The sequence below is a fragment of the Chaetodon auriga genome, chromosome 4 (assembly GCF_051107435.1).
Source record: "Chaetodon auriga isolate fChaAug3 chromosome 4, fChaAug3.hap1, whole genome shotgun sequence".
In the NCBI taxonomy this organism is placed as follows: domain Eukaryota; kingdom Metazoa; phylum Chordata; class Actinopteri; order Chaetodontiformes; family Chaetodontidae; genus Chaetodon; species Chaetodon auriga.
This window is the reverse complement of record NC_135077.1, coordinates 1,977,222-2,004,174: the sequence shown is the minus strand read 5'-3', so window position 1 is coordinate 2,004,174 and position 26,953 is coordinate 1,977,222. Positions and strand designations below refer to the sequence as shown.

The 26,953-nt window shown below is 43.5% G+C and overlaps 2 protein-coding genes across 3 annotated transcripts; one reads left to right on the top strand and one right to left on the bottom strand.

Annotated features, from left to right (window-relative positions):
* Nucleotides 1-540: 540 nt before the first annotated feature.
* Nucleotides 541-10,734, bottom strand: sgms2a (sphingomyelin synthase 2a). The gene is made up of 6 exons (XM_076728677.1): nucleotides 10,477-10,734; nucleotides 5,018-5,521; nucleotides 4,290-4,407; nucleotides 3,190-3,343; nucleotides 2,094-2,260; nucleotides 541-1,315 (listed from the first exon to the last, which is right to left on the bottom strand). The coding sequence occupies exons 2-6, from the start codon at nucleotides 5,464-5,466 to the stop codon at nucleotides 1,130-1,132; spliced, it is 1,074 nt and encodes a 357-aa protein (XP_076584792.1). The 5' UTR covers nucleotides 5,467-5,521; nucleotides 10,477-10,734; the 3' UTR covers nucleotides 541-1,129.
* A 486-nt stretch (nucleotides 10,735-11,220) lies between these two features.
* On the top strand, nucleotides 11,221-26,624 carry papss1 (3'-phosphoadenosine 5'-phosphosulfate synthase 1). Of its 2 annotated transcripts, none has more exons than XM_076728825.1 (12): nucleotides 11,221-11,483; nucleotides 12,465-12,579; nucleotides 12,685-12,920; nucleotides 13,522-13,660; nucleotides 14,100-14,218; nucleotides 14,577-14,690; nucleotides 14,883-14,994; nucleotides 17,549-17,754; nucleotides 20,188-20,323; nucleotides 20,739-21,007; nucleotides 22,352-22,581; nucleotides 25,486-26,624. In XM_076728825.1, exons 1-12 carry the CDS (start codon nucleotides 11,424-11,426, stop codon nucleotides 25,622-25,624), a joined length of 1,875 nt encoding a protein of 624 aa, XP_076584940.1. In that variant the 5' UTR covers nucleotides 11,221-11,423; the 3' UTR covers nucleotides 25,625-26,624. The 2 variants fall into 2 exon arrangements, with proteins under 2 accessions (XP_076584940.1, XP_076584941.1); XM_076728826.1 differs by lacking the exon at nucleotides 11,221-11,483 and adding an exon at nucleotides 11,561-11,834.
* Nucleotides 26,625-26,953: the final 329 nt, after the last annotated feature.

The following is a 26,953-nucleotide window of genomic DNA, read 5'->3' as shown; positions in this document are numbered from 1 at the left end:
CAGAGTAATACAGCAGCAAAGAGTGAATTTAAATCACTCAAATGGGATTTTTCTAGATTGTATGTGAAGCTGCACATTAATCCATCAGTTTCATGATTTCAGGCTCCTCATTTGAGTAACACTCCCAGAGTTCTGTCTTCTAATGTATAAACTAGTTCATCTCTATGTTCAACTGTAAATTTCATTTCAATGTGCATATTTGTTCAAGACATACTTAGATAGAAGATTGAAGAGAGACCATGTTAAATATTTCATCCAAATTTAGCAAAAAAAAAAAAACAACTAAATTTGATAATATTTGGTGAAATTCATCATGACCAGTTAGATCGACAGTGTAAAAATGCAGATCTATACAAGGCCCTGTGGCTTCCTCTTCATTTTCATTTATTGTAGGAAAATAAAGATTTATTGTGACTTGTGAGAAATAGAGACTCTTCAAAGTTGAAGATATTCATTAAAAATAAAAGAGTCTAACACTGTATATAACAATAATGTTTCTGACTGACGATTTCATTCAATCAAAAAGCAGACTGAAGCCTTAGTTTGGGTAAATTTTAATACAATAATACAATGTTGAGACTACAGCGAGGATATACACACTCAAGGCTACTATATGAATGCAATATCAATAATAATATTAAGTAAAAAAACTCATAGAAAAAAAACCAAACACAGCGAGAGTCATAATGGCAGTTTCAGAACACCTACTGACATTGAACACACTAAGGCACCTTGTGACTTGAGCACATTGATATCATATTGAGGTAAACCCCGTCGAAACGTACAGTATGAAACAGTAATGGTAGCAGATCTAAAACAATGCAAAACAAGTCTTGCAGATGCTGCAACAAACCTACCGCAGCTGCAACAAACGGTCAGCTCCCGTAAGAAATTCACAAGGAGCCGACGCAAGAATCAGTCACGGAAACGATGACGGCTTCGCAGGATCTCATAAATAAATTACACCGACAATGAACACACAGAGACAACGTGATTATTCTTCATTTTCGAGGAAAGGTTTCTCTCATAGCGACGCATTCGCCACCATTCTGCTCCCGTCCAGCAGACCAGACTGAACGAAGGAACACCGCTGAATGGATCACCAGGCAGCGCTGCGGGGGCTTCGGGGTCACTCCTCTCGTGTGCTCTGTACCATGGAGTACTTCTTGCAGGGGTTCTTAAGGCAGGCGGGGGGCCAGGTGATGGGCCAGCTGTAAGAGCAGGGCACCGAGGTTTGGACGTTCCTCTCCAGGAAGTTGAACAGCGGGTTCCACCAGGTGTTGGTGAGGTAGTTGTTGGGTGAGCATTTCAGAGTCTGTCAAGAGAAAAAAAGTCATCACTTATGATAAAATCAGTAAGCAGAAAAGCTCTTGTTCCAAACACTCACATGATGCGGCTTCTTTATGCAATGTCAGATATTTTATCATTTTAATTAAGAATTTTATATCTGCATTTTTTTCAAGTCTGTCTTAAAACAATATTCACATGCCCGTATGTACGTGTAGTACAGCATTAGTATATATGGTATAATTTCATGCACCATGTGTATGATTATGACTATCTATACTGCACATGATGACCATTCAGACTTATGTATAAATAAATATTTGAATATAACTTGAAAAACACTTCTGCTTGGTGCCACCCCACATCGACTGTCTGTTTTCTGTCCAGTAGGGGGGGTAATTCACCATGTTCGAAAGTCACGTTCTGACAGTTTTAAGGAACGACGTCCAGAGAATTCTGACAAACACTTTAAAATATACGTTGTACTTACTGTAAATACGTAGTTATATGTAATATATGGACCATTTCTTTTAAACATAAACTGTAATAAATTCCTGTGTTGGTGTGTAACCTTCAGCAGCTGCGCTTGAGGTGAACTTTGTGATGAAAACACAGCCATGTGTCACCAGGCGGACAGTGAAGGCCTCTGTGCGTAATGATTAACGTGCAACAAGGTTGATGAGAGGGGAGCCTTCAGCTCTGAAAGCTGGCACACACACACACACACACACACACACACACACACACACACACACACACACACACACACACAAACAGCCACCCAGCGCTCAGCCCTGTGCTCAGACCTGTAAGTTGGCCATGGTGTGGTACCACCAGAACAGGCGGGAGGTGATGAAATAGGCCACGACCACATCCACGCTGTAGTGCTCGTGTGCCACCAGGATGCACACCACGCCCACGGCGCTCAGCAGCCAGCACATCAGATGGTACCACCAAAACGACCGCGGCGAGTCTTGAGACAGAGGGAAGGAGAGACGAGAGTGTCGGCAATATTTACTGGTCCTCCGTGTTTCCACTATAAAAAGGCAGTCTGTAGCGTTTCAGTACAAAAAAAGAAAAGAGGGATTTTCTGCACCACACGGGCGAGTAGGGTTACAGCAAAGATCACGTTAGAGGGGAAACTTAACAACAACTTCACCTCGGCTTGTAAAATCTCGTCCTCACAGCACATTGTCTTTTCTTATGTATGTACTTTATACTCTCACATCCAGCTGTATGCATACCCAGCATCCACTCAGCTGCCAATTTACAGCTAAATAATACAAACGCCCTGCAAAAAATAAGGAGAGAAGTAAAAGAGTCCTGTTCATGTGAGGGTAATAACATTCAATTTGTGCTGAAACTGTTTGATAAAGGTTGATTTAACTCTTAGACATTCAGGACACTGCAGCTTGTGGCGCTGTTGAATTGCATTGCATTATCCTGAGAGGTATTTTTATCATTTTCTCCCCTCTCAGTTACACTGTGGATAAAATATTGAAGACACCTCTCAGTATAACACAGCATAATTCAACAGCACCAGAAACCACAGCCTTCAAAAACGCCCATGAAGTTGAACGAACGCCTCTCTAAAAGAGTTTGAATTAAAACTGAACTTTATAACCTTCATGAAGGCGCAATTTACTGCAGGCCTGTTGAAGAAGACTGCGTTAGCTTTGCTTAGCTGTAACTAATAAACTGAAGGTGAGTCTTTATCCAGTAACATGCAGCTCCACAAGATACACAACACATCTGCAAAAACCTAGTACAGATGGTGGCAACACACGTCACCTATTTGAACCGCATTAGTGCCCAGAAGGCCCATGTGTTCATACATTATTCAAGGGAAATTCACTTCAATGATTCCACACACAACAAACAAGTGCAGCTCTGAGTACTCACACTCCTTAATGAACAGGTAGGTGAGAGTGAGCATCACAGTGTGTCCGCTGTAGAGGAAGTCTCCACACAAGAGATGGGAGCTCGTAATGGAAAGACCCCCACCCGAGACCAGGCGCAGAATTCGCTGGATTTTTGCCTGGGCGTCTCCGTGGAGCTGTTAGAGAACAGGAAGTGGACATAAAGCAGGACGAACATATGCTGGGTCAGCAGCAACATGCAGGCTGCACCTAACTCTTGTTTTTATTATCAGTTCGTTGGTTGAATATGGTTTCAATTAATCAATCGTTCATTCTTCAAAACGTCAGAAGAAAAGAAAAAGACAATTAAAAGAACTCCCAGATCCCAACACAACGTCTTTAGACAGTTTAGACGTTTAGACGTCTTTGAAACAATTCATATCAGTCGCCGCCGGACCAATTAAAGACAGCAATGAAAACATGGAAACAGGTCCTGAAGCTCCCTTAAGTGCAGTTTAATAGAGCATCCACAGTGACGTTTGGAGCCCACACCATTCATCAGACTCGTTAAATTGCACTTGAGTGCTATCAATCTTCTCATCGAACTCTCGGTAAGAAATAAATGGATTAGCCAAAACGTTCCACCATTCCTTTAATTTTCTGTTGATTTTTTCAGCTCAAGGCAGCATAATTTGAACAAACGGTAGGAAAAAGAAGAGGAGCTGAACAACGAGTTCAACAGTATCATCATCGAGGCCTGATGGAATCTGGCGTCTTGTGCCTGCAGCTCATCTCTTCCGAGTAGAACTGCTGATAACTCACTTCTTACAGGTAGCTAAAGGCTCTCACACACTGTCCAAAACATTTCAAGATCTTGGGAACAAAACAACAACTAAGCTGTCCAACCTCTGATCTGCTGCACCACGCAGCCAGCAAACAGCTGCCAGCAGCACATGTTTTTGATCAAACACGGATGCACCTCAATATTGTTGCTGTCCTGAGGCAGCAAAAAGTCAAAACAGCGTTTTTTATATAGCTGCCTCTCTGGCGTGGTTGTGTAAAATGAGTCCCGGAGGCTGCAGCAGAGTGCACGGCCGCTCCACGACAGCTGACGCACCGCTCTGATGTCTGCATACAACTCACCTTCGGAGCACAGGTCATATGCATGCCGGGCACGGGCAGGGTGGTGATGTACATGGTGACACAGCGGTACAAGTACAGGGTGCCGATGAGGAAGAAGAACCGTCTGCTGGCTATTGACCTGCAAACGGACATCATCAGAGACACGTACTGACACACAGTGATTCTGATGCGTCTGCAGTAACTACTGCTAATCACTGAATCAACATGGCTCCTGTTCAGATGCACAAGCTGAATTATGACGGTAAAAATCCTTCATAATATGCTGTAATCAAGTTAAAAATGTTTTGATTAAAGCCCATTTTCAGGTGTTTTCAGGTTTCGACAGAGGTTTTAACCTCTGGTTTTGGGACTGTTTTCCAAAGTACTCATGCTGAATGATCACTCAGGGAAAACCTGACTGGAGAAAAGACAGAAACATAATTTCATCCCCGACGGTCTCTGCAGGAGACTAATATGATGCATTTCCTGAGTAGGAAGAGACATGTCGGCCATAGACAAGTTACAGCATGAAGCTGCAGACTACACGAAAAGGAAGAACTGTGGCCTGAACAACGTTTTCTGCAGTCAAGTTAAATTCTCTCCACTCATTTCATTTTCAGGTGTTTGTGAAAGACACTTTGACACTGACACTACATTAAAAGATGAAGCTGAAAAAAATAACAGATGCCACAGAAAACGTGGGATATCTCCAGACTTGGTGTACCACAGGTAGCACCAGAGGTTCTTACTTGTATCTGAAGAAGAAGAGCTGGATGAGCCAAATGACCAGCAGCACCATGCCGTTGATCTCTGTCACTGTGAAAGCCCAGTTGACCCTGTCAACATAGTCAAAGAACTTATCAGGAAGGGGCGGGCTGCTTTCTTTGGGCGGGACCCTCTCGTGGACTATAGTGATGACAACTGTGGTCAGGACCAAGTTGAAGCCAGCATAGAAGAATGCGACCGCTGTCTTCCACCACTCCATGGGCAGACGATTGACCTTGGACTCCGGCACAGAGATCTTCACATAGTCATTATGCCTCCCGATGCCTTTCCGAAAACCTCTCTTTGTGTCCTCTCCGCCGGGGGTGTGGACAGGGCACGTCTTACCGCTGCTGGGCACAGCGCCGCCCTCCATTCCCGGGTTCAGATTATCAGTGGCAGAGTCTCTCGCATCCACAAGCTCCTGCGATGCCATGGGTGCCTGCACTGTCCATCCACAGACGCCGCTCCTCTGGGTTGAGGCTTTTTAGCTGCCGTGAGAGAAAACGAAAGGTTGGAGACGGACAAACTCTTCAGTTTGGAAAGCACAAGCATGCTATTATAATGTGCACAAGACAGAAAAGCGCAGAAGTAAACAGGTTGCAGATGAGTGCCAAATCAGCATGATGAGAAGCAGGCAGATGAGCTATAATTTACTTTTGTTTCCACTCGTCCTTATCCCAGGGATTAGCAGAGAAAGAGATGGAGCTTTTATTTAAGCAAAGGTCTCTATTCCTCTGACTCAAATGTCCATTTCAGACTGAAAAGTTATTCTGAGTTTATAGCAGGCAGCTATTCTCGATGCGGTTGTGAGAGTTAATGCTCCGTGTGTTATATTTTCCTTTCCCTGGACACTCACCAGAACCACCATGACAGTTTTCTGTTTGGACGTTCACTCAGACTCTTATTTTGGCCTTCCAGAGTCTTTCCGCCACACTGCTTCTCTGATTTTGTCCTCAACAAGAAGCTGCCATGGTCACAGCGGTTTTCATGGTCAAATATCGTCTGTTGCTGCAGAAGAATTCTCCTGCTCTTTCTACAAGTTTAGAGCCGTATTGAACTACATTAAACTGAACTTGTTCAGATGGAAAGTTCATTGTTGACCTTGGAAACAGCAGCTGACAAACTCATCTCACCACCAACACGGTGCATTTAGTAGCTGCTGTCCCGCTTTCTATCATATTTCTCTGCAGAAGGAGTTCGCTCCGATGCTATCTGCAGAAAACCCATTTTTTTTCTGAGCACTTCTTGTCAATGGTGGATTAAAAGTCCACGTCAACTGAGCAAACTCCAAGAAGATCATGAGATACGACTGAATGCTGCGGTGACTAAACGGCTCCTGTTTCATCAACAAAAGAAAAGCAAAATACAACTTACTCAACTACGCTAAGCTAAGCTAAGCTAAGCTAAAATCAAATCAAAGGGATCTGGAGATGAATGATTAGTGAGGACACCCAGAGAATGAGCGACGCAGGACACGAGCTGGTACAATGTTTGCTGCTGAGCTCTTATCAGTAAAAGACTTGAGAGAGCACTGCAGCAACAAACATTTTCATTCTTTCATGTCTAAAAGGCTTCTAGTCCCTTTAACAGCTCCATTAATGGATTTGAGGACGCTGCTATAAAATGCATCACAATAAATGTCATCTGGGACACGTACACAATGGCACGCTCGCTCGGAGACGACGCTGGCACTCGGACAGAAGATGGGATAGAAACAGAGAACGGCTGGAGACATGAGAGCCGCTGAAAGTATCAGTTTCCTCAGGATCAATTTTTGGACTAAATATTATTACAGTGGATAGAGGCTTATGGTAGAATGGCCTCTGACTAACCCACAGCAGATTCAGCCTCTGTTATGCAACTGATGGATGGCTACAGGGTACAGCACAAAGTCTGACAGACGTTAAGGAAGTTAAAGGGGCCATAAGGTATATTAATACTGGCCAAGATGGCAAACAAGATCAACAGGAGCAGACAAACAATATAAGCCAATTACAATGTCATGTCCCTTTTGTTATTAGTGACATCACAGCTCTGCGGTCAGTTACACTGCCAGCTGTGATCCTGTGTGGTAAACACAGCCGTGCAGTCGCTGTGGGTTTACATCGTGAGTGTGATGCTGCTTTTAAGCCTGCTGTTACATTTCTAAGGTTTGCTTCCACTGAAGTGAGGTTATGGAAGGATTGAGGCTGGGTTAAAAAGCTACTGAAAAGGCTTGTGAGTGGACTTAGAGTTTGGATGGCTTTGTCAAACGACCACTTCAAAGGTCAATTATTATCTTACACGTTTACTTGGTTAAGGTTTCAAAGGTTTGTGGTCATGGTTCACAGCGAACAAGTTATTATTCACACAGCTGTGTGACGAAACATCCACATATTTTAGTTTGTTCTGTCATTTTTCTGCTGAGGACGGTCTCTTTAAGTCCTGACGCTCTTATTTTTGGCTTATGGAAAGCAATGCTGTTGTAAATATTGACTTTACTGAGCAAAATTGCTGGAAAGGCACATTACGTTCTGTGTTGGGTTGATTTTCCCTCAAAAAAGTCTTTATGTCCTACTATAGTTTCTTGTATCTGTGCACACTGTGACAGATCAGTGTGATATTCAATGTAAAGCTCATGTATTTATAGAGATATTTACTGCAGTGCTCACTGAGTCTGCACATGTGCACTGTAGACGGGAGGTCAGCAGAGTGTGTCCATTAGACTAGTTTTCCACTGGTCCTCTTCTCCCCAGTGTACAGTACGCAGTGTTTTCCCACCAGCCGGAGCACCCAGCACTCTAAAGGGATGGGTGGTGATGGAAAACTGGCAGAAAAACCTATTCCACATGGTCACAGCGCTGTAATGGATAACTTGGCTGCCTCTGCTCACTCAGGCTATTTCAAGAGAAGCCACCCGGCTGCCTTGAAGGCTGTACTTTACTCCAGGGTTACCAGGGCTTTGACTCCATTTTGGGGCCTTCATAATAACACGCTGCTATTGCTGTCCGCTCATTTTCTTCCTCACATCATGTGGATTGTCTTCATCAAAGGGAGAGTTAAAAATAAGTTGCACCAAGAGGTGGCCCTGCCCTCATGGAACTGGTGACACGGCGGGGAGGAGCTGACTGCGTGTTACAAAAAGGACTTTCTGTAAATCAGACCTTGAAAAAACATGTTCAGCATACACGATGTTCAGGTTTAAGTTTTGTTTTCCGACATGGTTTGTTTCATTTCAGTTGTTGAGTTCCCCAAGTTGAGTTCAGAAGTTTCACTGGAAAGGATGCGACTTAAGTTTGTACAGCACACTGGCAACATGTAAACTGCTTTTTGAGGATCTGCAATAACTAGAAAAACATCTAATAAATGGCTTTGTGATAAAATCATGGGATGAGTCTGTTTTTCAAAGATTATTATTATTAGTAGCACCGGTGTGAGAAGTTCAGATCCTTTACTTCAGTTAAAGCCACAACAATACAATGCAAAAACACTGAAGGAAAAACTCTGCTTTGAAAATGTTACTCAAGTAAAAATGGACCTAAAGCAAAAGACGCTGAAGTTTTCTTTATCCATAAAAACTGCCCCTGAGTCTTTTTTTTTTTGGATTGTTAGTGGTGCATTAATATCTAAGTAGTATTTCAGAGTTGTAGCTGACTCAGGTGGAGCTACTTTTAACTACTTTATGAGTTAAATATAAAACAAAGCATCATATTAATGACTCATTGTTTGTCTTAACTCTCAGTCTCTAAAGTGTTCATAGCTGTCACCTAAATGTACTGGAGTGAACAGTACACCGTTTAAATGAATTGTATAAGTACATCACCGCTGTAGCCGTGCTCAGGTAAATGTACCCCGATTCCAAAAACTCTTATGACGCCGTGTAAAACAGAAATAAAACAGAATGTGATCATTTTCTGATCCTCTCGGAAAAACTCAACTGAAAACAGCTCAAAGTCAATATATTTCATGTGTTTCCTCATCAGCCTCATTGATTTCTGTAAATATCTCTTATTGTGAATCTGATGCAGCAACACGTTTCACAGACTGAAAGATGTGGAACGCTCCAAAAACACCTGTTTGGAACATTCCACAGGTAAACAGGCTGATTGGTCACAGGTGAGAGGATCATGATTGGGTATGAAAGGGGCGTCCTGGAAAGACTCAGTCGATCACAGAGGATGGAGCGAGTTCACCACTTTGTGAACACATGAAGGATGAAGGAGATGAACACATGAACTCAGAGACACTTCAGGGAACTGCTGTGAACAGAGTTCATTTGCAAATGGCTGATTCTGCTTTTATTTGTGTTTTACACTTTTCTGGAATCGGGGTCGTGGTTATTTTCTACCACTGATGAGCAGCAGTGATCGTAGGTGACATGAGAGGAAGTAGAACAAGTAGAAAAAGTATGCGTGTGGTCATGTGATGTTATATCACAGTAACATTAGAAGCATTTGTCATAAATAATAATCTTTCTCATTCATTCAACAGGAAACGTGTCATGACAAGTGTGACTGACAGACTGGATCCCAGCACATGAAGCCATAACACCAGTTGACTGCAAAGCTGTTCACCAAAACACACACATACATATTCTTTGTTGACAGAACAAATAAATTGTGTTGTTTTTTTGAAAAGACATCCAACTTTACAAGCCAAAATGGCCACAGTGTACACGGGGCCAGGCCCGCCTCAGTGGGTGCCAGAACCACATGTGGGGTGGATGCTGGGTAATGTCAGGTTCAGGACTGGGTGTCTCCTGAGCCTCTCATATATTACAGGGCGGCAGTCTGTCACATGATGCGTGCGCCGCAGCCGGTTTTGAAGTTTACTTTTGGGGTGTAGCACAGTGGCCCCACACACACTGCTACACACCAAGCTCCACATAAGGCTACTGGGTGGGGCGACAGGTCATTGCTGTCCTGTAATTAAGCCCTCTCGTTTTCAGTCTTTTGCAGTTGGGAGTTGACAAGTGAACGATTAAAACGGCATTAAAGCAAAGCGCGGCTGTGGCACAAGCAGCAAATTCCGGACTCGCGTTCTGAATCTGGATTTAAAGGTTCAGAGCTTCATATGTGACAACTTGACTATTTATCTCTGTGCACCACGTGATGCTACTGAAAAATACCCTGAAAAAATGCTGAATGTAGGCTAACTGACATCATCACACCAAAGCAGCTCCTGTCTGATGATCCATCTAATAAAACTTTTTGCATGGATTTAGCTCACGTGAACACACAAGCCCTACCCTACAAATGGAAATCCAAAGATTAATTATGTCCAGAATTCATAACACATCTATTTCTGTATCTGTAACACTGATTCAAAAAAAAAGTTGGATGCCATCAGGAGTAGAAAATCCAGTCCGGCTGCAGCATCCTGCCTCACAGCATCTATGAACAACATGCCCGCCGCTGAGAGGATCTGTATTTAGATTCACATGTTGCACATTGCAGCATCCTACCTGCCTTCCTCGGGCCTCCTGCTGCCTCTTCCTGGACTTGCAGGTCCTTGAATCCCCGATGCTGCGCCCTGTGTGCTCGCTGCTCCGCTCAGCCTGGACTGCTACATCCCCGGCGGTGCCGCTCGCTTTTGAGAGAGCGCTCCTCCCCGCAGCCCCGCATATTCTCAGCTCCATGCATCCATCCAGCCTCCTTACGCAGCCTCCTGCCTCTCATCCCCTTTAATTCCCAGCTTCTGTCCTGTAATCAGCCCAAGCATCGCCCTGTAACTCCGCTCTTTTTAAAATAGAGGTTTTAAAATATTCATATTTAAACCAGCTGTGGCTGAGGAGCAGGGTGTCTTATTAAGTGTGGGTAATTTTGGATTTATTATTGAGATAAACTTGGCTATATTCTATTTTTTACTCATTTATAAAATGACAGAATTAGGTTAAACACTATTAAAATTCATTTTTGTATGCATTTGCTCACTAAGTCTTGAGTCTTCCTCCTCTTTTGAGTCATTTCACATATTTCCGGCCATAAATACTGTTTTCATCTTCAATATATATAAAAAGCTCAAATTAAATCTCATTATTTCTTAACAGGAACTGTATTTTTCACTGCGACTACGAAGCATTTGCGTTGTAACAACTGTCTGCAGACCAGCTGAGGCACTACGCTGACAGACTGAGCTCACTACACTAAACTGACTTCAGATCAGTTTCTTACCGGGACCTTCAACTGAGGAAATGCGTCACCCTGTCGCCGGTGACGTGGCGGCTGAGGAAAGTTCTTCCCGGTTGTGGTGCCAGGCTCCTCGGGTCCGGTCTCCTCCATTCACCGGAGATACCTGTGCCAAAAACAATCGAGACATACCTGAAGTATCGGACAAAGACCCGCGCGGTTTGTGGTTTCGTGCGTTTTCGAAGAGGGAGCCGGTTGAAACAGCCGCGGACTGCTGCCCGCCATGGAGACTTACGGCAACTCGAACAAGAAACAGAAGCTAAGCAACGCCGCTGAGAGCTGGGTGAGTTTTCTTTGGCCAACTTGTTTTAATTGAACGCATCGATTCATCACGTCCGTCCACTAACCGGCTAACGTCCTAATGAGCTAACAGGCTAACTGGTCAGACACTTAGCTAGTTAGCATACCTAGCATACGGCTTCAGTAATGCTAGCTCTAACTTACGTGTAGCGCCTTGGTTGCTAGCAGCGCAGTGACTAAAGAGGTGGCTAACACTCAGTTGCTAATGCAGTTAATAGAAGAGCATAACTGTGTGGTTAATGCCCGGATAACAGCCGTGATAAGGTTACTCTTCATCATTCCAGCATCAGTGCCAGCCGCATCCTGTTAGCAAAACCGTGTTTGTTATTGTCAGGTAACCTGAAGCTGCGCGTTTAAAAAAAACACACTAACGCTAAGTGTGAACTGTATTTACAGTCATCAAAGATATAAATATATCTTTCATGCACTGTGGTCTACCAGATATAAGAAACAATAACAGCAGAAAATACATACAAACAATTAGTCGATTAACCAACAGCTGGTTTGTTAATGATTCACACTTTTTTAGAAGGAAGAAGGCCTGCAGGATGTGAAGCCTCATCACACTCACATGTGATGGTTTTATGACGTTTTACAAACAAAATGGCCAAATTTGAAAATAATCAGCTCTACATGCATGTTTCAAGCGTTCTTCATAATGTGGAACAGCCTACGGGGCGGCTGGGGCTCAGGAGGTCATCCACTTATCAGACGGTCGGCGGTTCGATCCCTGGCCTCTGCAGCCTCCGTGTTGAAGAAACTTTTGGCAAGATGCTGTGCCATCAGCATGAGTGTGCACAGATTTGTGTTGTACAAGCACATTGAGTGGTTGTCAGACTAGAAAAGCGCTTTACAAAATACAGTCAACTTACCTACAGACCACTTTTAAGAGCTTTCCTTTTCATAAACTTGAGTGATTAGGCTGCAGATGAGCTGAACTAACAGTAAACCTATGTCATTTCAGGGAATGCAACGTGCAACTAATGTCACCTATCAAGCTCATCATGTCAGCCGAAACAAGCGTGGGCAGGTTGTGGGTACGAGAGGAGGCTTCAGGGGGTGCACCGTTTGGCTGAGCGGTAGGTTACGAGATGTCAGCGGCTTTCACTCACACAGTCAGAGTTCAAGGTGTCCCCTCTGCACCTGTATGTCATCTCATAGCTGTGCATTTCTTCCATGTCAAGGTTTATCTGGTGCAGGGAAGACCACGGTGAGCATGGCTCTGGAGGAGTACCTGGTGTGTCACGGCATCCCCTGCTACACGCTGGATGGGGACAACATCCGCCAGGGGCTGAACAAAAACCTAGGCTTCAGCCCAGAGGACCGCGAGGAGAACATTCGACGCATTGCTGAGGTGGCCCGGCTTTTTGCTGATGCTGGGCTGGTCTGCATCGCCAGCTTCATCTCTCCCTACAGCAGGGTGAGTGACTCTCCAAAGAAAGCATCAGCAGCTGAATGAGAGGAAGGGATGACGGCTGGGTTAAATCTACTCCTGTATATCTGTTAAACAAGCTTTATTTAACTTCAGTGAGCAGGAAACTGGCACTAACAGGCATTACAGCATCTGTTTTTACATTTCTTGTAGATCTTGGGTTGATAATGGTGACTTTACTGATCATGTCACTGCGTCAGCATTATCCTGCTGAAGCTGACGTGATGCAGCATGATCATGTCAGACTTTTTGAAGGCTGGATTTTTTTATGTTCTGGACCATTTATCAATGTTAATTTTGAATACAGAAAAACTAAATGAAAATAAGATACAATTTTACTCAACAGATATTCTGGATTATACCATTTACAGTTCAGCAGCCATAACTTTTTAATCTAATTACTATGAAGGACTCTGGTGTGTGATGCACAGTCTACTTGTATTTTCTTTTTGCTGTCTGTTATCAGAAGTCAATTCTGAGCTTCTGCAATAGAAACCAAACCCGATCAGCCTTGATAACACGTCATCTGTCTCTAACTCTTTGGCTAAAACATGTTTGTCTCACTGTGTATTTCCTTACTGTCTGTCAGGATCGCCTCAACGCCAGGAAGATCCACGAGGCTGCAGGGCTGCCTTTCTTTGAGGTGTTTGTGGACGCTCCACTGGATGTCTGTGAGCAGAGGGACGTGAAGGGGCTTTACAAGAGAGCCAGAGCGGGCGAGATAAGAGGTGGAGTATAGTTTAATACAGGAGTATAGTTTAATACTGTTTATGAGCATAGCATCAAAGACCCCAGGTCTGGATCCTTGTAATCTGTTATGTGTTTCAGATACGGTGACATCTCTTACATAGTACTGAGCACCTAAAAAGACTGTGAATCCAAACAGGGAGATCTAAAATCTCAAAGTTCTAGAGTGCTCTGTTGATGTAGTAGAGCTGTTGTATGTCACGTAGTTACAATAATTTCCCACACTTTCTGTTCGTACTCTTATCAAATTACACAGAAATGACTTGACAGTGACACTAAAAGTGATGCATCACTGTTGGAGGAAGTGTCCCTTATCACATTGTGGTGATCTGGTCTTTCATTTCTGGAGAGCAGATTAGCCTTTGTGAGAGTCTCCCCTAAAACTCACACTCAGCATTTAATTCTCTTTATTTTAATCAGGTTTCACTGGGATTGACTCAGAGTACGAGAAGCCAGAGGCTCCCGAGCTGGTGCTGAAGACCGACTCCTGCAGCGTGAATGAGTGCATTCAGCAGCTTGTTGACCTGCTTCAGGAGAGGGTGGGGGCTGACGTATCCCGCTTTAGCATGCTTGTAATACGTGTGTCATGTTAAGAATCAGCTGCTGCTGTTTTCATTGGCCATGTACCCTTTAAAGAATATTTACACAGAGAAAACAAGAGGCTAGAAGCTCACTCTTACATATACAACTGTGCTATCATTCCTCTATTGGTCACTAGGGGGCAGTGATGCCTCATATTTGTATGACTGCTGATGTCGTTGCATCTACACTGTCATGTAAAACAGTACTTTTTTTTTTTTTAGTGAATAGTAAACTTTTACCGAAGTGCTGATTACGTGGGATGTTTTGTAATGATTTTTTTGTCATGATTAATTTCTCACTCTTCTGATTGTGCAGGATATAGTTCCTGTTGATGCGTCTTATGAGGTCAAAGAGCTGTATGTTCAGGAGAATAAACTGGACCTGGCCAAGGCTGACGCAGAGACTCTGCCGGCTGTACAGATTGGGAAGGTGCTTCTGGTTTTCTTTTGTTTAATTCTGATAATTCTGATGAAATAAATGACACTAAATGACTATTGATAGCCTGTTATATAGAGCAGTTATTTATCTAGAAACTAATAGGTTTACTTTTAATTTGAGCTGCATATATGATCAGTTGTTGGTCAATACATAACCCACCCACCATGTGACTGTGATCCTCAGGTGGACATGCAGTGGGTGCAGGTGCTGGCTGAAGGCTGGGCCACTCCTCTAAATGGCTTTATGAGAGAGAGAGAGTACCTGCAGTGTCTTCATTTTGACTGTCTGCTGGATGGTAAGACACTTATGTTTTTAAAAAAGATACAATTTGTTCTAATTTCGTAGTAAAAATCAGTGTTGCTATACTTGAGAAATGGCACTAGATGGAGATGAGTGCTCACAGAATGGATTCCTCTGTGGGAACATAAGCTCACATTTTGTCCTTTTTTAGTTTACCTGTTAGCTCGTAGCCAAAGGGTTCATCCGTAAGCGTCTTTCATTTGACACTTCAGAGTTTTCCTTTCATCAGCTGAATCTCAAATGTCTGTCAGCTGTAGCTCTTTGTGTCTGCTTCTAACATTTTTGACTTCATTCCAATAAAAACTGAGCTCTCGGCTTAAGTGGAGCATTAAATTAGATGAACAAATGTTCCCTGCATGCGTCCCTGTAAACTTCAGAGCATACTTTGCACAGTTGGATGTGCTGAGAGGTTGGAGAAGGGCTCCATTACACAGCAGTGGTGTACAGTGTGGCTAGGTGGCACCATGGCACGTTGGTATAATCAAGAATTAAGCTGATTTGGAGGCAGAATTTGAAGAATGATGGTGATGCGTATGATGTTGGTGACGTAAGTCCGTTTGCACCCAAGTCTCAGGAATGCCTCGGTTTTTTTGGCACTTGACTGCAGAGTCTGTTGGTGTAATTACAGCAATTCCTCATGTATTGTTTGAAATTCCAAGAAAAAGTCAATTTATTTTTATTTCCCGTACGACCACTCAAACCTCAGTTGTATGTTGTCGTGCCAAATATTTAGTTGCATACACGCAGTGAAATGAAAAATCCATAAAATAAATTGAAAGTTAACATAGCCTGTATTTCATTTTCAGATTTCTACATATTGATATTATACAACCACTGTCCTCACTGAAGGATCAAACCATCAGATTCAGAGAAAAATCACAGATGATTTCGGCTCTTTCCCCAGAACCACAGCTGGCCTCCGAAACGGAGCCGTCCGGATAAGACAGAGGCACAAACACATATTGACGTGAAAAGTCTCGATTCCCCCTTTCCCGTTTGTCCGGAGGGCGAGGGACGCAGAGGAAGAGGCTTCTGTATTGATTGACACCACACACCGCCTTTTTTTTTTTACATTTTCACTTCCTTCCAAGGATTTGACAGTGAAAGAATTGATCGCCTGCACTCCAACACCAAAACTGAAGCAAAAAAACGGCGTTTTTGACTAATCAAATAGTCTGCAAAAATAAACACGGGCCCAAACTCAAGCTTGTGTCTCTCTCACTCGGACATTTTGCAGTATTGTGTGTGTGTTTTATTGGAACCAGCTGTGAGCTCTCCACTGTGACAGGGGACGAGAAGAGGGTCCGGGGGGGAGGGCGGGGGCTGCTACAGTCCCCTCCTGTTTCCACTGCATTTGATCTGATGTGATGTGAAAAGCGTGCCAATCCAAAATGTTTTCATCAACCTGGACGGCAAAACGAAGCCGCCAACAGAGCGCTGTCGCTACACAGACCCAAATCATAAAATGAGAAAGGGTCAAGATCCAGCTTAGCTTAAGAGGGGATTTTCCTCCACAAGCTTCTTAAATTGCAGCCTTGAAGACTCACTGTAGCCTGTGGTTTAGCTGTATATTCCACATTTAGCCTGAAGGGGTACAGCATGGAAACGTAATTAGAATGGTTGAGCTGTTTTGTTGATACCTTACCTTTGAACACTTTAACGTGCCTTTTGTCGGATGTCTGTTCTCAGTGTCGCAGTGCTTTGCTTTGGGATCCTTCACGTCGCTTTTCTTGCATTTTTATCTGATATTAAGAGGGTGCTGGTGGGTTTTTTTGTAAACTAACATTCAGTGTTTCTCATGAAAACACATTGTGTACATCCTTGAGGTCTTATGAATCCTGTTCAATGTATTTCCTTACTCAAATTTGCAAGCTGTTTTTTAGAGAATATTTGAAGTTGTGCAGTGTTTTCATGCATGTTTGTTCCCAATCTGTTACTGCCACCAACTGCTGATGCGTGGAGTAGCTTGAAAACAGTGGCAGGGCTGTGTATCATGCTGCCTGTGTATCCATGCATGATGCAGACAAAAGGGGGGGTGGGGCACTCGCTCCATAGTGCTACTGGTGCTCATAAACTCCACAGGGTGCCTTTAATGGTGCTTGAACTGGAGGATTGTGCTGTTTGCATACTGTGTGGAATGAGAGGACAATCAGGATGTTAACTCAGCGGATAATATGATGATTAATATAATGAGTACCACACTTGCGCTAGAATAATTTGTTAATTCTGGATTTGTTGATTTGCAGAAAATTAATTAGCATAATTAATGTCAATCAGTGGAGGAGTAGGCCATGTTTCAAGCAAAAATGCTGACATCAGCTGGTTTTAGTTCTGCTTCTTGTAAATGGACTGACTGATATCCCTGAACTGTACTTGGCAGTAAACTGAACAAAACAAGCGATTAAATATGTCACATTGGGCTAAACATTGGGTGAAATAATAATGAGCATTTTTCATTATTTTCTGCATTTTAAAGGCAAAAGAAGTTGGTTATTCAAGCAAATGACCTGAAGACTTTCTGTGTTTTCCCCTCATTAAAATTGTTCTAGGTGGCGTCATCAACCTGTCGGTGCCCGTGGTGCTGCCGGTGTCGACTGCAGATAAAGAGCGTTTAGATGGCGTGACGGCTATGGCTTTGGTCTATGAGGGCAGACGAGTGGCCATCCTTCGCAACCCTGAGTTTTATGAGCACCGCAAAGAGGAGCGATGTGCTCGCCAGTGGGGCACCACTTGCAAGGACCACCCCTACATCAAGGTAAATTTCTGAGATGACGCTTTCGGGGTCACAGCTGTCGTTCCACATTATAGGCTAATTTGTGGGAAATGCTATAGAATACCTGGAGCTCAACCCTGGAAAGTACTGAGCTGAGCTGCAGACGCTCTGCCTCAGTGTGCTTTGTGATAAACACTCTGCATGTGAAGGCAAACTGCCTGCCTCCACGCATTCGGCACTGATAGAACACAGATCTGAGCTGGCCTTTTCCCATTGCTTATGGAAAGACTGAATAGGTGGAGGCGCGGAGCTTTTCTCGCAGTCTGTCAGGACGCCCAGTGTAATCACTTGATCTTCTTGGTCCACCCTCATTTTGCAGGTGTTATATTTGGATGCTGAGCCTCTCACTCAGCCTCAACGGGCTGTGGGATCCCCGCCAGCTTCCACCTTTCCGATCACCCAACCCTTCTCCAAATATACCCGGGAATTGTTTCCATCTGTCTCCTATCGACTGCTGTGGGGCTCAGGTAGACTCAGTGGCGAGATAACGTCCTGAAATGATCCTGCGGAAAGTGGCATTGGCTTGTAGCTCGACGAGACTGATGTCGCAGGCAAATATAGTTGTTTTTTGTAAACCCATCTGCATGGACATCGACCGCAAGGTTACTTTTAAAAGTTGCTTGCCCGGCTAACTTTAAATCCTATTGTTTTCAGGATTAGTGCAGTTGGTTGGCCACTTGTACACTGGCAGAGGTGCAAGACAGTATTAATAGTAACCTACGTGGTATTTTGTGATTTCAGTCCCTGGGGTCAGACTTACCGTAAGGCTCGCTGGCTCATTTTAAAGCTCTACGCTGCTAAAAAACCTGGATGCACATTAACTTGAACACCAGCCCACAGCTGTCTCAATATTTCAGCACTGTTAGCAGACACTTTTAATCTCAGCAGATATCTTTTTTGGTCTCATGATTAAACCTGGCCTGGTAATGTGTTTAAAGATGCGAGCGGCTGCCAGTTTCATAAACTGGTACCATGACTCTCCAGTGTCAACACCTGATGGCCCAGCACTGGCTTTAAACACACGCTGAGTGCTCTGTATTTCCACAACTGTCATTCTTTATCCACTCTTAACCTGTCGCAGCTGAACATGTGTGTTCAGCTTGCTGTGATTAAGGTTTCACTCATTAAAGAGTGTGTGTATGTATACATAAGTGTATGTTTTAACTCCCCACGCCGGAGCCAGTCTGTCAGCACGCCTCTGCGCTGGTAGCGACGCATTTTTTTCGTCCCGTCCCTTTCCAAGCAGAAACGACCTGCACTATGTTACACATAGTTAATCCACTGCTTCCTGTTTACCTGTCCGTCACTCAGACAGGAGCCCCCTCCATCGGAAACTGTGGTGTGGTGGCTGTTTATTTGACTAAGGCCCTTTTCACATGTGAAATCCTGGGGCGCTTGCAGCCGTTAAACAGAGCACATGTGTATGTGTAGGCATGCTCATTTGGTATATCCACGCAGACATTATGTTTTCCATTCACTTACATTTGGGAGATAAATCGCGACTTGTCTGTGCTCCTGATCTCTCCAAAGAATAAGACAGCTAAGCATCTTTCATGACTCTTCTCAGGCCAGCAGCGGACAGGCTGGATTACTCGAAGTGTGGAAAACAAATCACGATACGATCCTGAAAACTTCTTACGATGGAGCCAAGCAGTTATTGATCACATCACGTAGTCGCCTGCAGTTCTGACAGCTTTCTGATTTTTATATATAGTTTGCCAGGTCAAACTGAAGTCAGTCTGTTTGTAAAATATGCTCGCATGATAAATTATACGTCAATGAAATGAGTTGTATCTTTTTTCTTTTTTTTGTTCTTTTGTCAATTTCCAGGTCGGTTTTCCGCGATGCCTTCAAACGTACGGTTTCATTTGTGGCCTTTTGTTGTGAGCTGTGATTCTTTGATTCCACAGCCTGCAGAGAATTGTCACTTCATATCACATTAACATCGCACAGGCCAGTTTTTTCAGTAACTCTAGCTACAGTCTCACCAGAGGCAGGAGGAGGATTTTCTCTGAAACAATAGCAGCCTTTGCCTGGATCCTGAACACTTCTGTGACATTGTTGGATTAATCTCCTAAGGGGAAAATTTCTCTCTGCTGTGGTCATGAGCTCATCTCCAGGTTATATTGTGGAATACAATCCCATTTTGTCTCTGCTCTGTTTTTGAAATTAAGGTAGTCGATGTGGCCGAGTGCTGAACAGGCGGAAAGCCTGAGTTTTTGTCGTTTAACGCCACACAGTCTTAAATTTATGCTGGTGTGCCCCCGTTGCAACTGGGTAATAACTCTGGGGTTTTATTAGAGTCCACGCTGGCCTGCTTCCAGCACAGTGAAGGTTTTATGGACCACAGTGTCTTAAGTCTGGATTATGTTTGAGTTGTGTTCCCCGTCATGATGATTGTGACTCCCATTTCAGATGGTGATGGAAAGCGGTGACTGGCTGGTCGGGGGAGACCTGCAGGTTCTGGACAGGATCCGCTGGAAGGATGGACTGGATCAGTACCGACTGACGCCCACTGAGCTCAAACAGAAGTTTAAAGAAATGAATGCAGGTATGGGCCAAGTATGGGCTGCTGGTGCTTGTTTGTTATCTGTCCATAAAACAGTGATGAGATCTTTAACCAGGGACTTTCAGAGAGACAGTCGTGTCACAATATTTATAAACTGCTACCTTTTTTTTCCTTAAGAAGGCGAGGACACACTGGGTAATCCGCTTGCTTCATTACTTTTGTTCTTTGTTTAGTCTTTGGGAAGGCAGTGAGGGAGACAGAGTGGAGAAGTCACGGGAGAGAGCGCTCTGGTGTGATTCAGTCCTTCACTGTATGTGGTTTCAGTGGTTGGGCACTTAGCTGCTTGATTATCTCTGGGTACACTGCGGCCTTTTGTTTGTTTTGTACAGATGTGTTCAGATATGTTTGGTCACAGTTTAACAAACCCTTCCCATCCTCCCTCTTCCTCTCTGTTCAGATGCTGTATTTGCCTTCCAGCTCCGCAACCCAGTCCACAACGGCCACGCTCTCCTGATGCAGGACACCCACAAGCGTCTGATCGAGCGGGGCTACCGCCGGCCTGTCCTGCTGCTCCACCCGCTGGGAGGCTGGACCAAGGACGATGACGTGCCGCTGCCGTGGCGAATGAAGCAGCACGCCGCTGTGCTGGAGGAGGGCATCCTGAATCCAGACTCTACCATCGTGGCTATCTTTCCTTCACCCATGATGTACGCCGGGCCAACTGAGGTGATGATTATTAAGAATGTTGTATTTGCGGTTACATGCTTGAGGTTTCTTTTAAAACAGCCATGTTTTCCTTAAAACTGTCATGGGACAAAAAATTTGACTGCAGCACCGAGCAATGACAACAGATGCTCTCATATACTTTGTGTCTGCAAATTTTTGAGGGCTAAAAGTGGCAGGAAAGGGGATTTACAATTGTCATGAGGCGCTCTGTTTAGTGTTTCCATGCCATACGCAAACCACCTCGTGTGACTGAGCGTAGCTGTGTAACAGGGAATCTTTTAATCATTCACTTATGATAATGGAAAAACTACAGCGCAAATTATTGAGAGCAGATTGGAGGCTGGTGGATGTCGAGTGGATTTATTCAGTTTGTAAGTCTGAATGAGAGGTTTAGAGAGCCAGGCGGAGCCCCAGCTTTAGTATCATTGTTCTGACCTTGTTTACCCTCTAATAACAACATACCACCACAGTGGTCTCTCTGCCACTCAAATATTAAAACTATCTCTCCAGTGTTTGCCTTGCCACAATGGTCTTGAGCAACACAATGAAAGCCTGCGACTTCCACTTGTTTTCCCTTAAATTGTAGATCCCCGAATACACAACTGTATGGGCAGGAAGCTAATGGCGCTAGCATCAATAACTGTCAAGGAGCGATGTGGAAATTTAGCAATTACTGATAATGAGACACAGAAAAGGAGCCTCAGTGCTGATGGTGGATGCACATTCCTAAAGGCTGGCTGAACTGGTGAATGGAGCTGAGATTGTTTTTTCATATGTTCATGTCAGATTTCACTTAATCTTGTACATTTTTTGGATAATGTTTGGAGTTGTAGTGAGATGCTGTAGCACCCACAAACTGCAGCCTCCAAACACTTAAAGGTCAACACAATTGGGATAAAGTGTACAAAAATATAACGTTTTTCTGTGACAGCACAGTGAGAAATTCGATCATCTAACACTTAATAAGGTGTCATGCATTGCTTTGAGACTTAACAGAGCAGCATGATTTCCCAGCACTCTGCATGTATACAAGCCACAGCAAACACAACGAGAGGCAGGCTGAGCACAAACACAGCAGAAAGACACATTTTTATCACAACTGCCTCCATATATACAGTTATACGATGTTAAGCCATGCACCCAATAGTAATAATCTGATGTTATGAGTTTATTTTTCTGTTGTTTCAGTGATTTGAATGATTGTTTCAGAGCAAGGATTACAGCAGTTTTGTAAATATGCAGTCAAATGCAGTTTCTCTTTGCAGCCTAAGAAAATAAATTCAATATTTATTTTTTTAATGCTTCTCTGCCATTGACTGCTCTTTCTTTCTTCCTCACCTACAGGTTCAGTGGCATTGCAGAGCTCGAATGGTGGCCGGAGCCAACTTCTATATCGTGGGCCGCGACCCCGCCGGCATGCCCCACCCTGACACAGGAAAGGACCTGTACGAGCCAACTCACGGGGCCAAAGTCCTCACCATGGCCCCAGGCCTCATCACCCTGGAGATCGTACCCTTTAAAGTCGCTGCTTACAACAAGGTCAAAAGAGCAATGGACTTTTACGATCCCAAAAAGTGAGTCCTTGTTTCAGTTCTAACTTTGCCTGTGTCTAGTTTCCGATAGACTTCAAGTTTATTAAGGTCTTGGAATACAGGAACCGTTTGAGTCAAAGCAGCAGTGCTCACTCACACTAAATTAAGTGGCTTATTTGTAGATTAAGTCCAGAGTAATACCTCTCATTTAGCCCAATTAGAGCCAGCAGCCTAAACAGAAATTACGTTCTCTAAATTAATTACTCATTAGGCTTGTCTTGTTTTTTAAAAAAACCCTTTCATCCATTTTCTTTTCCTATCTACAGTAAAACGCCAAGCCAAGAATAACAGGAATTGTTTTTCTTTCTTATGCAGTTAAAAGGTTTTGTGGATTAGTTTGAGCTTTGTTATTGCTCAGAAATTACAAAGACCTGCCATTAGTTAAAGTCTGTGTACGGACGCTGCGCGCGATGACTAACAACAATCATGCAGTCTCACTGCCTCTCGTCCGGATTTGATGCCGCCTCCGCCGTCAGGTTATGCAACCATAGCTGAGTTTGGCCAGGAAAGTTAAAAGTAAATATGGCCAGAATAATCAGAAGATTTGCTTTGTTTTCCATGATGCATATTTATGACGTGGAGTCCAAAGCAAATTGTTGATTGGGAACATGTAGTGCTTTGCTTTAAGATGTGACCGACCATCTGTTCATTTGTTTAGGTTTCCATGACTTTGAAGTTATGACACGACCAGGTAAAAAAAAAAAAAGTCTGAAAAGAAAAAGCCTCTAAGTTTATTTATCATAAAGGGAGGAAGGATCAGCTGGAGTGCAGACAAAAAGTATGTGCAAGTTTATAATATGCTCGTTAGTTATCAAAACATGGCGAATCACCTCACTGGCCTTCAGTGAGCTTTTAAAGCACATCTGAGAATGTCCTGTAAAATCTCTCCCTTCATTAAATACACTGTATCATTAAATCTCATCGACCCAGCGGCCTGATACCATCTTAATGCCAACGCCACAGAGCAAATGCAAGATGGTAACTGGATTTCCGAAGCCTGTAGTCGTCACTCCTTTAGATTTATGGCATTCCACCCTCTCATGCACGCTGACAGCGCCTTGCCAAATTTCAGGAGGAATATGGATGCTTATCCTAATCACCAGCAAAGGCCCTCGGTCTCTCTGTGGAGTGTAATGGCTCAGATCACAGGCAAGCTGTTTCTAATTTGACACTGTATAAAAATGCTCTCGGAAGAATTCGCCTGGAGCCCTTTTACCTCACGCCATGAGAGCTGTCGGGTCTTCTCCCCAGTTTCTCATTGTTTTAGAGGAACGTGTTGTGCTCTGTCGTGTCATAATGAGTAGATTTTTTTCTCATACACAGCAGGGCTTTCAGCGTAATGCAACATAAGAGTAAATGTCTGCTAACAAGATGTCTCAAACTGTCTCGATTATCACTGACAGTCATCAACGAGGCTAAGATGTGATGAACTCGTGCCAGCGGTCGTAGATGAAGGCTGTCATTGGCTGCTTGCTCCGAACAGAGTTGTGCATATCTCTTGTGAAAGACGTGAAGTTAACGTGTGGCGAGAAGCCGTCGAAGTGGACGTGCGAATGTTTGAAAGTTACGATCTACAATCTGATTATGGTGAAGATGCTTCCTGACAGCATTTAAATTGAAGCCACATTCCTTCATGCAGACAGACAGTTTGGTGGTGGGGATGTTCGACAGGACTGTGCGATACCCTAAAGTGATAATCCAGGCTGTTGAACGTGTCTAAACTAGTGGTCAGGCTTTCACTTAATCAAATGGTTGCAGTAATGTTTGTTTTTCACACATTTATTCACATACAGACGAGAATCAGGCTGTGTTGCATTGAAGAGCAGTCGGCTGGTTGCACTAATCTGCCCTATGTCGGGTGTTTGTTTGTGAGCTGATACATCATATCGCACTTTCCTTTTTGTTCTATTTAAAATGACACCTTCAGCACTTCAGTAATTATTTCTTTCTTCACAGTAAACAGATTGTTGTCAGAGATGTTTCTTGCTCATTACACCTTCGTTGGAATCGTTTAAATTTTTGGGGGGAATTTTTAAACTTGGGCCCTAGTTTTACATATTTTGGTGTCTAAATGACTAACAGCTGATATAGTAATAAAAAGTTGTGGAATTGGTCCAGTAGATCTCATCAGCAGCTATGAAGCGGCTGCAGCATAATCCTTGTGGGTTAATGGGCCCGTCAAAGTACGTCCACTGAACACTATGGAGAGGACAGAGATGGACCTTGTTGTTAAAGCGTAAGATCCTTTTTGATAACCAAAAACAGCGGTTCCGTTCAAAGCCACCAAAACGGTAATTCTACCTCGCAGAACACGAGAGCGGTCGATCCACCGCTGCCTCGAACGGTTGGTTTGTTTGTTTTTGTGTGACTTTGGTTGGTTTGTTTGGATCTGAAGTGCTGCCGCTGTTGTAGCCTTTATTGCTTCTGCCGACTGAGCCGATCTGCTCGACCAATTCCTCCAAAGCTTTTTGTACTGATAAGTGATTTAGACTCAAAAATGTGTAAAAATTGAGCTCGGGTTTAAAAATACAGGGATAACCCTTCAAATATCGAAAACAAAAGCAAGATATTTTGAAGGAACAGAGCAATCAAAACAGAGCTGTCATGTCTCATTTCACTGGGCAGGATGTAAAGATCCAAGCCCACCCTCAGTACTGGGTCCGATCCGGGCCTATTTTACAGGGTTGGCATCGATCAGAAGTGGGATGCATCATGTTATAAGAGCTTCATTCTGTCTTTGGATCGTGTTTGCAGAAATGCTAACTGGCCTGACGCTGAAGCAACAGGCAGCCGTTGGCTCATACTTCCTGTGCTGTTGATAAGCATCTTTTCTTTACTGGTTTGAAAAACGTCTGTTACTCAAGAACGTCTTCTCTTTCTTTTCAGCCATCAAGATTATGATTTCATCTCAGGCACGCGCATGCGTAAGATGGCCCGCGAGGGCGAGAATCCTCCTGACGGCTTCATGGCGCCGAAGGCCTGGGCCGTGCTGAAGGAATACTACAAGTCACTGGAGAAGGCCTAAAGGTGTGGAAACACACTGGTTTCTGCCGATGGCTTAAAATGACGAACGTGGGGACCACTCATCTCCTGTGAAAAACCACACTCTGGCTTCTGTCTGTCACCTGTACACTCAGTTGTTTTTAGTCTTATCATGTTTTAACTGTATGTACTTTACGTAACTTAACTTACTCTGTGAAATGTACTGTAGTAGAAGAGGTCAGAGAACAAACGAAAAAAGAAGCTTCAAAGTAGATGTTTGTGTTTCTCACTAACTTTATAACTGTATACTCTGATGACTGCTCACAGAAAGCTTGTGTAAAAAAAGGCTCGTGATGACCTCTGTGGAAAGTACTGTTGACCAGTACTTGAACAGGCGTACACGGATGAATGTTGAGTATTCGTTATGTCCAGATTGAAGATGTTACTGCACCTGCTAGAGTTCACTTAGCTCACGACGGAAACCCGGATGAGTTGCTCTGTACTGTACGTTGCCAGTGGCAGTGGAAACTGCTCAGAATTTGGTGTTCACAAGTATTTGATGTAAAAGTTGAGTGCCTTGGTCCTCAGAAAGTGAATTCACATGATGTCTTGTTTGAATTTGGACACACACACCTGCTTCTTGTCCCATTTGTCTTAACGTTACACTGAAACGGTCCAGTAGTTTGAGACGGTCTGCAGCACAGATGAGCATTAAAGATGTTTTTTATTGGGATGTGTGACCCTATCCTTCTGCAACTCCTTGGAAAAACTTTTCACTTTTTTTTGGGTCATATTTAGTCTATTTATTCTGTCCTAACGTTGCATTTTTTTCCTCTTTTTAACGGTTTTGTGCATGTAGTTTTGGTGCTTGTTACATTTTCATCATTTCTATCTTTTTCCCTCCCTCCCGGGTTGCTAATATTTTCCATGTGGTAATTCATTTTAAGAGCTGGCCTGTATAAACAGATGGTTGATGGTTACCATCAAGGGATCAGATTTGTAATCTTCCTTGTCCAATAAACCATTTTTAGCAAAAAGAACAATTTGTTTACTTTTCCTTTCTGTAATCTTTGGGTTTGTTACACACACTGTTAGGTACGTGTTTTCTTTTGCAGCACACGAAAGAGGTTTAAATATAGAACCTTCTCAACTTAATTTTAAGTGACAGCGCTGGATTTGGTGTATTTTAGACACTAACTTACACTGATGAGACGTCACCGACTTTCAGCAGCCTGTGACGACTCAATAGCTCCAAATCTCTCCATGTCTTTAAGTGTATTTTGTCATCTACTGTGTATGAGCGGTGCACTCTTCAGCATTTAATGTCTATGATCTCTTTGGCCCTGCCTTTTGGAACTTCTGTGACCTCCTG